The sequence below is a fragment of the Triticum aestivum genome, chromosome 6D (assembly GCF_018294505.1).
Source record: "Triticum aestivum cultivar Chinese Spring chromosome 6D, IWGSC CS RefSeq v2.1, whole genome shotgun sequence".
Taxonomy (NCBI): Eukaryota; Viridiplantae; Streptophyta; class Magnoliopsida; order Poales; family Poaceae; genus Triticum; species Triticum aestivum.
The window spans coordinates 167,110,265-167,122,490 of record NC_057811.1 but is presented as its reverse complement, the minus strand read 5'-3'; the positions used below and the strand labels follow the sequence as shown (position 1 = coordinate 167,122,490).

At 51.6% G+C, this 12,226-nt stretch overlaps 1 protein-coding gene across 3 annotated transcripts in view; it reads right to left on the bottom strand.

Annotated features, from left to right (window-relative positions):
* LOC123144334 (arf-GAP domain and FG repeat-containing protein 2) overlaps positions 1 to 1,117 on the bottom strand; it is an 8,033-nt gene extending 6,916 nt beyond the window's left edge. For 2 of the 3 annotated variants that reach the window (XM_044563432.1, XM_044563434.1), the window contains exons 1-2: positions 889 to 1,117; positions 649 to 765 (exon numbers count right to left, since the gene is read on the bottom strand). In XM_044563432.1, the coding sequence (XP_044419367.1) occupies positions 649 to 747 (99 nt within the window). In that variant the 5' untranslated portion in view covers positions 748 to 765; positions 889 to 1,117. The remainder of the gene's footprint in view (positions 1 to 648; positions 766 to 888) is intronic. The other variant, XM_044563433.1, reaches the window with a different exon arrangement.
* Between the last annotated feature and the right edge of the window lie 11,109 nt (positions 1,118 to 12,226).

The window sequence follows — 12,226 nt, the reverse complement described above, 5'->3', positions numbered from 1 at the left end:
AATTGAATAGAACATGAACAATTGACAACAACTCATGGCACAAAGTTATGCAGGATGCAAATGTGGCACTAACAATTAAGATTTAGTAACATCACTGCGGTGCATCCCAACAACGAAACCACTGAAGAGACCTCAGTAGCTTCAAAGAAAGGGCAAGAGTCGATTACCAAAATGGTAGTCATCCAAATGGGCCTCCCAGTTTCCACATTGGTAGCTTCGGTGGGCGCCTAGCCACTAAGGGAGTGCGCATAAAAGGGCCTCAAGCTTAACAAGGTGTGGCGAGCGATGAGGCACCCATAATCCATCGCCACTTTCCTTATTATTAATAGCTTAGGCTCATGTTGCATCCCAACACCATGCTTGTGACTGCCGTATTTATTTAGGACCACGGCATAATCTGCAGACCGAGGCTGCATTTATCTCTAGCCCACCTAACAGGATGATGGTTAGACCCCCTACCAGTCCATGTCCATGAGAACCCTCCTACGCCATGCGCATTCGTGTTTGACAGATAGGCGCCATTTGCAGCAAACCATGGCGGATGAAGTCAAGCGACCTCTAAGCCACTCTAGACTCCCACACCCGAACGCGGTCTCAAATCCGACCACATTAAGGAAGCGAACTGGAGCAATCTAGAGAGAAACCTACCAAATTGTTGCAGTTGATGCACCTCTTGTTGGCGGGCAGCTTGAGCAGCCCCCGTATGACCCGCTCGTTCTTCTCGTCCTCCTTCACCCGGCTCGCCATCGCCCGCCGCAAACCCTGCTACAAAACAAAGGAAACCCAACCATCAGCAACGACCCCCCGAAATGGCCCGAGATCCGGCGAGACCCCGCCAGATCCGCCCGCGATCACCACGTGCGCACCGACCAATCGACGAGCGCTCACCGGGAGAGCCCTCCTCGGGGCGAGCGCGAGATCCCGCGCGGGCGTGCGGAGGAGCGGGGGGTGGGCCGAGGCGAGGTGGCGGTGGCGGTGGCGACCAACGGAAAGGGCCCCCTCTTTTGTTGTCGCCGCTGAGCTGCTTCGCTGGGGCTGCGCGTGTTAGTAGAAAAGAGTTTTTTTTTTCCTCGTCGTGGGGTTTTATTTACCGGCAGAGGAGAAGAAGGCAGCGCGACGGCTGGCGGTCAACTTGCGGGTGTAGACCGGCTGAAGCCCGTCACCGGGCAGCGGGAGGGAGGCGGGTGTAGAATCCAGACGGGCGATGTGGCCGGGGATTTATGGGGCCCGCGTGGCAGGAACGGTGGTAGGGGGTTTTGGATGGTTCTCCGGTTTTGGCCTTTTGGGTGGCGAGTGAGCTGGACGTGACCGTTCCGTCATTTTTGCCGTGGTTTGTTTTTTAACTCAGGCAATGATCCCGTTTAGGCTAATCACCGACAGTTTTTTTTCTCTTGTGAGAAACACTGCTAAGCTTTATCGATTTATCAGAATGTTTACAGACATTGAGCAAAACATGTCGGCCAACACTTGCGGTCAGTTCTTTTGATAGCTTTTTTGGGCTTGTAGAATAAGTTGCCCCTTATCCAGCTTATTCTTTCTAAAAAAATAATTTAATTAGTCTTCTAAAATAAACTAGATAGGGGTAGCTTATTTCAGCTTATTCTAGAAGCTAACAAAAGAACTGGCCCTTAACAAAGCATCTTGCTTAGCTAGGTTGTGGGCTTTAAAATTATTGCAATTTCTCGTCTCATGGACATATGTAGCAGAAGCAAAGTTCGGCAGCCACGCTTGAATCTCCTCAGATCTCGTCAATGGCAGATTTTTTAGATGAACAAGGAGGCCTCTCTGCGGCTCCATTACCAGGATGAAATCAAACATAGTCTCATACAAACCAGCTCGCTGAGAGGAGCAAGTCCAACGGCGGACTTGCAATTAGATCCTACTTCAAATCTCCAAAAGATAGATCTTCGTTTTATAAGCAAGGGAGGGAGGGGGAGAGAGATTTTTTTTGCACATTATATTGTTATTACTTCCTTCCTGGGCTCAACTGGTTCATTGAGTGCAGCCTGGCATGTATGGACTCTAGTTAGAGGTGATGATTATTTTGTTTTTGTCTTTACGTTTTGGAAATGGACTCTCTAAGAAAACTTTTGGAGCCGGAAAGTTTATTCTTTTTTGTGAAAACTTGGAAAAGGGTAAGCCGTCACTAAGTCTCCTCCATGTTGCCGCTTGGTCCCACTCCTCTATCCCGTCCCACGTTCATCGGCAGTCGGAAGAGTGCGGACCCATCTCTTTCATTTTTCCTCGGGTTTTTGTTTCCCCGACGGCATCTATGAGGTGACAGCCATGATGGACCTTTGAAGTGAGATCTCTTCGGCCTCTCCCTACCTCGATGACGTCTAATCCGTCCCTAACAAAGGGCCTGTGAGGATAGGTGTCTTCATATTTGTTGGTTCTATTCAGATCTTGCAGTTGGTGTTTCAATCAGTGGAAATAGTTGGTTGGATCTTGGTGTGGCGATTTGACCTTTTCTTTTCTACGGCATGGACCAGTTTTTTCAACCCACCGGACTGGTGGTAAAGAATTACAAGCATGTGATACCCCAACGGCTCTTCATTCAACGGTTACTAAATCTTGTTTCTAGAGGTGAGTGACCATTGTGAGCTTCACAGCGCAACTGGCTAGGGAGTAAGAAGTGTTGTTTTTGTACTCATGATGAGACAATCAAACACCTCCATTTCCAATGCAAGTTTGCATGTTCTACGTGGTCAGTCATCCAAATAGTGTCAAATTTGTATCCGTCCACAAGTGTTGGCAACATTTTTGGTCATTGGTTGGACGGTATTCCAAATAAGTTCAAAAACGCTAATAAGGGTGGGAGCGTACGTGACGGTGTCCTGGATTAGGGGGTCCCGGCCTAGCCAGTCTAGTCCATGGACTCGACTGCCAGCCCGTAGAGGAGGAGAGATTCTGGAGGTGTCTAACCTGCTTCAACCAAAGACTTGGCGTGTACTTCAAGTATATCTGTTAGATTCGGCATGTAACCCCTAGATGGCAATCGACCATGTGTAACCCTAGATACCCCTGGTGCATATATAAGCCGGAAGGTTTAGTCCGTAGAGACATTCATTCATTCATCATCATCGCCATTACCATGGGGTTTACACCATAACTTACGATCTCGAGGTAGATCAACTCTGTACTTTGGTACATTCATAATATAAGCAAGAGCAGGACGTAGGGTTTTACCCCCTTAAAGAGGGCCCGAACCTCGGTAAAAGCATCATGTCCCTTGTCTCTTGTAACCCATTGATCCGATCTCACAGCTTGGGCCCCCCCTACCTGAGTTTGACGGTTATGACACCAAATTTGGAGCCTTCATTGAGAGATCGTTGTTGGATCGCCAAGGATTGATGGCTCGCTTACAGATTGACAGCGGTATTGGCTGTCGTGACATCTTCGTCCCTCGCCAACTTTTCACCTTTGGCAGCGTCATGTTGCATGCGGATCCGACCGACCGTTTGGGCCATGTCGAGAACTTTGAGCCAAACCAGGTCGTCATGTTCGGAAGCCTAGAGTACATCACGGATGCCCGAGGTGACCTAGTCCTTTCGGAACGGATCTCAGATCAACTCAAAGATCCCTCTGGCATAAGAAGTCCGGAAAAGGTTTCCAATCTGATCCTCGAATATGACCTTCCAATGGAGCCAACCCCGGAGATAGATACGGTGGTGACCATGTCTGATCTAACCCCTACCTCATTGGATGATGGCCCAGAGCCGAACTCGTATTCAGACTCGGCGGCGGTCTCTAAGGCAGCTTCTACGCCCGCCGACCTAGGGTCGCCCAGAGCGATCGAGATGACGGGTCTGCATCAAGCGTCCCGAACAAACCATTTCAAATCAGCATGGCTTACAGCTAGGTTCTAGATACCGAGGAGCTCTCACAGATAAATGAGGTGTTGGATCGGATCCAGAACCTGGCGATCCCATCTACCATTTATGATCAAATCAGATGTAAAGCCGACGATCGGGAAATTTTCATCCCACCCACCACCCACCTAGTCGCCATGGTCGAGTGTCGGATTTCGGGTTCCGGCAGAACCCTTGAGGTTCGAACACTGGGGTGCGCACGAAGATTTCCCTCCCTAATCACGCCCTCAGCCTCACCGCGGTCTCAAAGCTTAGCTCGATGAACTCGCAACACAAGAGACACGAGATTTATACTAGTTCGGGCCACCGTTGTGGTGTAATACCCTACTCCAGTGTGGTGGTGATGGATTGCCTCTCGGGCTGAGGATGAACAGTACAAGGGGAAGAACAGCCTCCTGAGGAGAGGTATTCTTGTGCTTGGTAGGTGTGAGGATGATCTGAATCAGTTCCAGATGAGATGCCTCCTACTATGGTGGCTAGTCCTATTTATAGAGGCCTTGGTCCTCTTCCCAAATATTGAGCGGGAAGGGATGCCACAACGGCCAGTTTAAAAGGGGACAACTAGTACAAGCTATCCTGACAAAAGTAGTCTTCGCCTGCCAAAGGCTCTGGTGGTGACTCCGCCTTGGGCTCCACGGTGACCTCCGTCTTGCTGTCCCGCCGGTCTTGGTCTCGTTGCACTGATATGGAAACCTTTGCCTGATGCCTTGGGACTCCTCGCCTGCGCTTGCCCCTTTAGCACCAAAGAGGAAACGAGGACACTGCACGCGTTGGCGACTGCCTGGCTCCAGTCGTCATGGCTTGCGTCATTCGAACCTCGCGAGGTGTCCCTTGCCTTGACCTCTCCGCCCCTCGCGAGCCAGCCTGGTGAGGCCGCTCCCGAGGAGGTCTTGTGTCGTCCCCCTCGCGAGGCTTGGCCCCTCGCGAGGGTCTTGAGTGGTTGCTAGTGAAGACGGGCCATGCTGGTCCGCTGGGACAGCCACGCTGTGGGCCGTAGGCAGGCAAGTCTGGGGACCCCCATTCCCTGAATGCCGACAGTAGCCCCCGGGCCCAAGGCGCACTCGGACTTGGCTTCGGGGCGAAGCCAAAGGGCAAGTGCGGAGCGCCGCGGGCCCCAACAGCCTGCGGCCTTGGTCGACGCGTCGCGATTGATTGGACGTGGGCGGCCCCGCTTCCCCACGCAGCCTCGAAATCCACCTCTTCTTCCTCTTTCGATCTGACTCGAGCTCAGCCTTCTCTATCGCCATGGCGCCGAACCGGACGGAGAAAGGGAAGAAGGCCCTGTCCTCGGCCAGCCCACCTCCGGCCATCGAGCCCGCCGTCGGCCGATCGCGGGTGCTCAACCAGGAGGCCATGGATAAGGTCCGCCCTGCGCTCGCTACCAGCTTCAACGAATGGGGAGGGGACGGTGGCCTGGCCTGCATCCCGAGCCTCCATCGATAGGACGGCCACCGAGGTCCAGTTCTTCATCGATGCCCTGTGGGCTAGCCTGGTTCCTCCCTTCTCCGTCTTCTTCGATGCTATGTTTTACCATTACTAGATCCATATGTTGCACCTCGATCCCCAATCTGTCGCCCTTCTCGCCGTCTTCGCCTTCGTCTGTGAGGCCAGCGTGGGCATTGCTCCTTCTGTGGCCCTATTGCGCCATTTCTTCTCACTGCACCTAGCCAACCCCCGGCAGTGCTCAGGGTGCCTGAGTTTCCAGGCCGTGGCGGCGACAGCCGGCTCGGGGATTGACTTTGATCTCCTGCCGTCTACGAGCGAGTTTCGGACGCGGTGGGTGTATGTTGATGTCGGAGTACTCAGCCCCCTGCTCTCGCCTCCGTCGTCACCCGCCGTCCCTAGCTCCGGCTGGGGCCACGAGGAGCTCGTGAGCTCCCGTCTCTCCTTCGTCTGGCTCCGGCTGAGGAGGCTGAAGGATCTTGGTGTGACCGCGCCCAAGGTGATGAAGGAGTTCCTCCGACGCCGCATTGCCCCACTCCAGCGCCATTCCCAGCCGATGTGGGCTCTGACTGGCGACTAGGATCGCATGAGGCTTCAGGAGTCGGGGCTTCCGACCGAGGCACGAAGAACGGTGCTCAGAGTCTTGGTCGGTGACACCTCGCCAGGTGATTTGCCGCAGGAGGGTTGTTGCTTGTACAGCTGCTCGAACAGAGTGGAGTTCGCAGGGCAGATGCCCTCCTTCGATGAATGGGGGCTGCGTCCAGTCGGCCTTGTGGGGCCCCGTGAGAACCCCGTCGTCGTGGTTCCTCTCCTTGTCACCGGCGCCGAGCTTGCCCCAAGAGTGTACGCAGGAGGGCAAGCACCGCTGGGGGCCGGAGGCACGGGTGCCGAGGTGTCGATGCTGCCTGAGGCTCCCGAGGCGTCACCCTCGGGAACCCGTGATTCATGCCCTGGGGCAGCGGCTGAGGGAGCGACGCAGTCCGCTGCTCCTGAGGCCGAAGCTCCTAAGGCCTCGGCAGGCCGTTGCAAGGCGGAGCCCGATAGCTCTCCCCGGCCTGGCGCTCCTGAGGTCGTCCCCTTGGGTGCTTCACCAGTCGCGCACCGCGCTGGCCGCCATGTACAACGCCTAGGCCGGTTCCGTGTGGACTTCGCGGCGCTCCGTAAGAGGAAGGGGTCTCCAAGCTGCAGAAGTGGCGTCGTCCGGCCGTTGAAACATAGGAAGTACATCGCCATATATGTGTAAGTACCTTATCTTTGTGATTCCTCGAGTGCTGCTTCCCTTCCTGACGGTGGCTCTTCAGGATCCCTTCCGCCAAGGCCGTGGAGCCTCCTGTGGAGCAACCTCCTCTTACCTCAACTTCCCCGCTAGTCTTGAGCGCCACGAATCTGTGCGCCGCCCCCGGCACGGGGTCGGCTGGAGAAGCAAGCCTGCCTGCAATGTGCCTCGAGCCTGTGCCCTTGCCATCTCTCCTCCACGGCCTTGCTTGGAGTGTGGTCGGCGTGCCAAGGGCTCCTCCTCTGGTCGTGGACGTCGGCTGGATGGCTTCGATCCTGGGCTCCTCTTCAAGCTGCGGGCTTACGCCTGCCCGGGCCCCTCGCAGGGCCTGGCCAGCGACCGAGGGGGCGCCAGCCCCCTGCCGAGATGGGGCGAGCCACTTTGGACCCCATCGGCAACTTCCTTGGCGGAGGACGGAATCGGCCGCGCGCTTAAGTTTGCGTACGAACGAAGCGTTGTCTGCCACGAGCTTTTCCAAGAGGCGATGGGCGCGATGAACTGGCTCGGTGGGGAACTTGCGGACGTAGACGCGTGCCTTGAGGCCGAGGGTCTTCGGCTGATGGAGGAGCGGCATAAGCTAAAGGTGGCCATCAACCTCGGGCGCCACCAGCGCGAGCTTGACAATGTGAAGGCCGAGGCGTCTCTTGCGACCTCGCGCGAGGCCTGCTTCCGAGCCTTGGAAGAAGCCCGGGAAGCCGACCGCCGCCGCGAGATCGCAGAGAAACGCGCGTGGGAGCTCCAGGCCTGGAGCGCCTCCTTGGAGCAGCAGGTGGAGACACGCCAAGCCGCCCTTGCATCGATGAGGGGGACGCCTGCTGAGGAGGAAGAGATCCTGAAGCGCGAGGAGGTGCTGGCGCTGGAAGCCATGGAGCGCAGCCTCGAGCTTGAGCGGTTGGAGACGAGGGAGCGCCAAGTTGCTCTAGCAGAGGATGCCGTCAGCGCGTGCAAGGCCCGGGCCCAGGAGGATGTCGACCGCCGCATGGCCGAGGCTCGCGCGGATCTTGTGGGCAGGTACGACCTGAAGCTGAAGCTCATAGCGGCCGAGGCTGCGGGCAGGACTGCTGCCCTCAATTCTAGGCTCACTGAGGCGGAACGGCGCGAGGAGGCCACCGCAGCCGCCCTGGTCTTGGCGTAGGCTGAGCTGGCCTCTGCCCGTGCCGAGCTGCTTCCTCTTCAGCAGCGGGTCACCAACGCCGAGTCCATCGCGCGGTAGAACAGGGAGGAAGTGCTTCAACGGAGGACGCTGGAGCGCGTGCATGCCCCCATGCTCGAGGGCCTCAGGAACAGGGCCAACGCGGCGCTGAGCCACATCTGTGATGAGAACGCCCTTCATCCCCACGTGAACGACTACGCCAGCCACCTCCGCTTCTTTACCGACGTGGTGATGCGCCTGGAGAATCGTTTCGAGAGAGCTCGCCAACTTGTTGAAGAGAGGAGTCGTGGCCTGCTTGGGCGCGCGTTCTCCCGCGTCTTCAGCCATCTCCAAAACACCTACCCCAACTTCGATTTTGACGCCGCCATTGCTCCCGTACCCGAGGCCATCCGAGGTGACCTGGCGCGATGGGTGGAAGATAATGTGGATGCGCTGGTCAGGGCCTTTACTTCCGATGACGATGTGGTGCTGGTTGCGGCGGACGAAGGCGACGTGGTCGACGACGGCGAGGGCGGCGCTGGTGACAGTGACAGGGATGCGAGCGATGGCGACAGCGACGCCAGTGACGCGTCTGAAGGCGACCCGGGGGACGCCGTGAGCGACATGTCCGATTGAACCCGTGCTTCCCTGTTGTTTATCCTGCATGCTAAAACTCGGGCACGACCCTGGAGGTTGTAAGAGCATTTTGGGAGGGGAAGCCCCTCATGTAAACAAATTGTTGTCTCTATTTCTTAGGCCAAGCTGAATATATGTCTTCATGAACCCGTGAACCCTGCGGCGAGTTTGCTATTTGTAATTTACCTTAGCCGGAACAGGCCCCGAGCTGGCCCGTGAGGTCGCGAGTTTCTAAGGAGCCTGTGACGAGCTTGCCGATCCGCCCGAGGGGGCCTCGCGAGGAGCAAGTGCCAGTCAGGGCATGCGTGCAGCGCTCGCGTGCTATGCCCAGCCCCCGCTCGCGAGGGTCTTGCGAGGAGGAGGCAGCAGTCGCAAACTTTGAAATAAGGCAGGAACCAAATTGCAAGAAATCGCACGAACGAGAAAAGGCACCCCCCGCGCACATCAATGAAAATTCAACTTCAAATTAAATCCAAAGCCAGAAAGCAGGGTGATACGTCTCCGTCGTATCTACTTTTCCAAACACTTTTGCCCTTGTTTTGGACTCTAACTTGCATGATTTGAATGGAACTAACCCGGACTGACGCTGTTTTCAGCAGACTTTCCATGGTGTTATTTATGTGCAGAAACAAAAGTTCTCGGAATGACCTGAAACTCCACGGAACATATTTTTGGAAAATATTAAAAATACTGGAAGAAGAATCCACGTCAGGGGGGCCTCCACCTATCCACGAGGGTGGGGGGCGCGCCTGCCCCCCTGGGCGCGCCCCCCTGCCTCGTGGGCCCCCTGACGCTCCACCGACCTCAACTCCAACTCCATATATTCGTGTTCGGGGAGAAAAAAATCAGAGAGAAGGATTCATCACGTTTTACGATACGAAGCCGCCGCCAAGCCCTAAAACCTCTCAGGAGGGCTGATCTGGAGTCCGTTCGGGGCTCCGGAGAGGGGAATCCGTCGCCGTCGTCATCATCAACCATCCTCCATCACCAATTTCATGATGCTCACCACCGTGCGTGAGTAATTCCATCGTAGGCTTGCTGGACGGTGATGGGTTGGATGAGATCTATCATGTAACCGAGTTAGTTTTGTCAGGGTTTGATCCCTAGTATCCACTATGTTCTGAGATTGATGTTGCTATGACTTTGCTATGCTTAATGCTTGTCACTAGGGCCCGAGTGCCATGATTTCATATCTGAACCTATTATGTTTTCATGAATATATGTGAGTTCTTGATCCTATCTTGCAAGTCTATAGTCACCTACTATGTGTTATGATCTGGCAACCCCGAAGTGACAATAATCGGGACCACTCCCGGTGATGACCATAGTTTGAGGAGTTCATGTATTCACTATGTGTTAATGCTTTGGTCCGGTACTCTATTAAAAGGAGGCCTTAATATCCCTTAGTTTCCATTAGGACCCCGCTGCCACGGGAGGGTAGGACAAAAGATGTCATGCAAGTTCTTTTCCATAAGCACGTATGACTATATTCGGAATACATGCCTACATTACATTGATGAATTGGAGCTAGTTCTGTGTCACCCTATGTTATGACTGTTACATGATGAACCGCATCCGGCATAATTCTCCATCACCGAACCAATGCCTACGAGCTTTTCACGTACTGTTCTTCGCTTATTTACTTTTCCGTTGCTACTGTTACAATCACTACAAAACCCAAAAATATTACTTTTGCTACCGTTACCATTACTATCATACTACTTTGCTACTAAATACTTTGCTACAGATATTAAGTTATCCAGGTGTGGCTGAATTGACAACTCAGTTGCTAATACTTGAGAATATTCTTTGGCTCCCCTTGTGTCGAATCAATAAATTTGGGTTGAATACTCTACCCTCGAAAACTGTTGCGATCCCCTATACTTGTGGGTTATCAAGACTATTTTCTGGCGCCGTTGCCGGGGAGCATAGCTCTATTCTTTGAGTCACTTGGGATTTATATCTGCTGGTCACTATGAAGAACTTGAAAGACACGAAAACAAAAATTTATCCCTCAACTACGAGGGGAGGTAAGGAACTGCCATCTAGCTCTGCACTTGATTCACCTTCTGTTTTGAGTAAGCTTGCGACACCTAAACCTGCTTCTGCTATTCATTCTGATATGTCGCATGTTATTGATGATGCCACTTCTGCTATGCATGATACTTATGATGAAACTACTTCTATGCTTGATACTACTGTGCCAGTTGGTGAATTTCTTGATGAACAACTTGCTAGGGTTAGAGAGAATGAAATTATTGAAACTGATCATTTTGAAGATAGTGATGATGAAGACTCTCCCCCTAATAAATATGATGTTGTGCCTGAGGGTTATATTTTGGATGAAGAATCTACTAGAGCTATTTTAGCTTGCAATGATAGAAGTGATCTTAAGAAGTTATTAGCTAAATGGAAGCAGCAATCTCTTAATGCTAGAATGAAACCTGATCCTGCTTTTGCTACTTCACCTATCTTTGTTACTGATAAGGATTATGAATTCTCTGTTGATCCTGATATAATTACTTTGGTTGAATCTGATCCTTTTTATGGCTATGAATCTGAAACTGTTGTGGCACATCTTACTAAATTAAATGATATAGCCACCCTGTTCACTAATGATGAGAGAACTCGCTACCTTTATATCCTTAAAATATTTCCGTTCTCATTAAAGGGTGATGCTAAGATATGGTTTAATTCTCTTGATCCTGGTTGTGTGCGTAGTCCACAGGATATGATTTATTACTTCTCTGCTAAATATTTCCCTGCTAATAAGAAACAAGCTGCTTTAAGGGAAATATATAATTTTGTGCAACTTGAAGAAGAGAGTCTCCCACAAGCTTGGGGGAGGCTTCTCCAATTACTTAATGCTTTGCCTGATCATCCTCTTAAGAAAAATGAAATACTTGATATCTTTTATAATGGACTAACCGATGCTTCCAGAGATTACCTGGATAGTTGTGCTGGTTCTGTTTTCAGGGAAAGAACACTGGATGAAGCTGAAATTTTATTGAATAATATGTTGACCAATGAAAATAATTGGACACTCCCTGAACCAATTCCCGAGCCTATTCCTAAACCAACTCCGAAGAAGAGAGGTGTTCTATTTCTCGGTCCTGAAGATATGCAAGAGGCAAATAAATCTATGAAAGAAAAAGGTATTAAAGCTGAAGATGTTAAGAATTTACCTCCTATTGAAGAAATACATGGTCTTAATTTACCGCCTATTGAAGAAACATATGATCTTAATTCATCACCTATTGAAGAAACACATGGTCTTGATAACCCCACACAGGTAGTAAAGGTAAATTCTCTCTATAGATTTGATGAAGGTGATATTCCTCACTATAAGTCTGCTAGACAATGCTTAGAAGAGTTTGATAATTTTATTGTTAAACAAGAAAACTTCAATGCTTATTTTGGTAGACAATTGAAATACAATTCCAATACGCTTGAATACTTGGGTGAATATATGTCTAGAGTTAAAGGTGAACTTAAACTCATTACTAAACATGCTTCTATGGTTACCACTCAAGTAGAACAAGTACTTAAAGCTCAAAATGATTTGCTCAATGAATTAAATAGTATGAATAATGATTATGCTGTTAGAGTGGCTACTAGAACCGGTAAAATGACTCAGGAACCTTTGTATCCTGAAGGCCATTCTAAGAGAATTGAGCAAGATTCTCAGAGAAATAATATTGACACACCTAGTTCTTCTAAAAAGAAGAAAAAGAAAAATGATAGGACTTTACATGCTTCTAATGAACCTATTGCTGAAACACCCGAGAATCCAAATGATATTTCTATTTCTGATGCTGAAACACAATCTGGTAATGAACATGAACCACGTGAAAGTATTAATGAAGA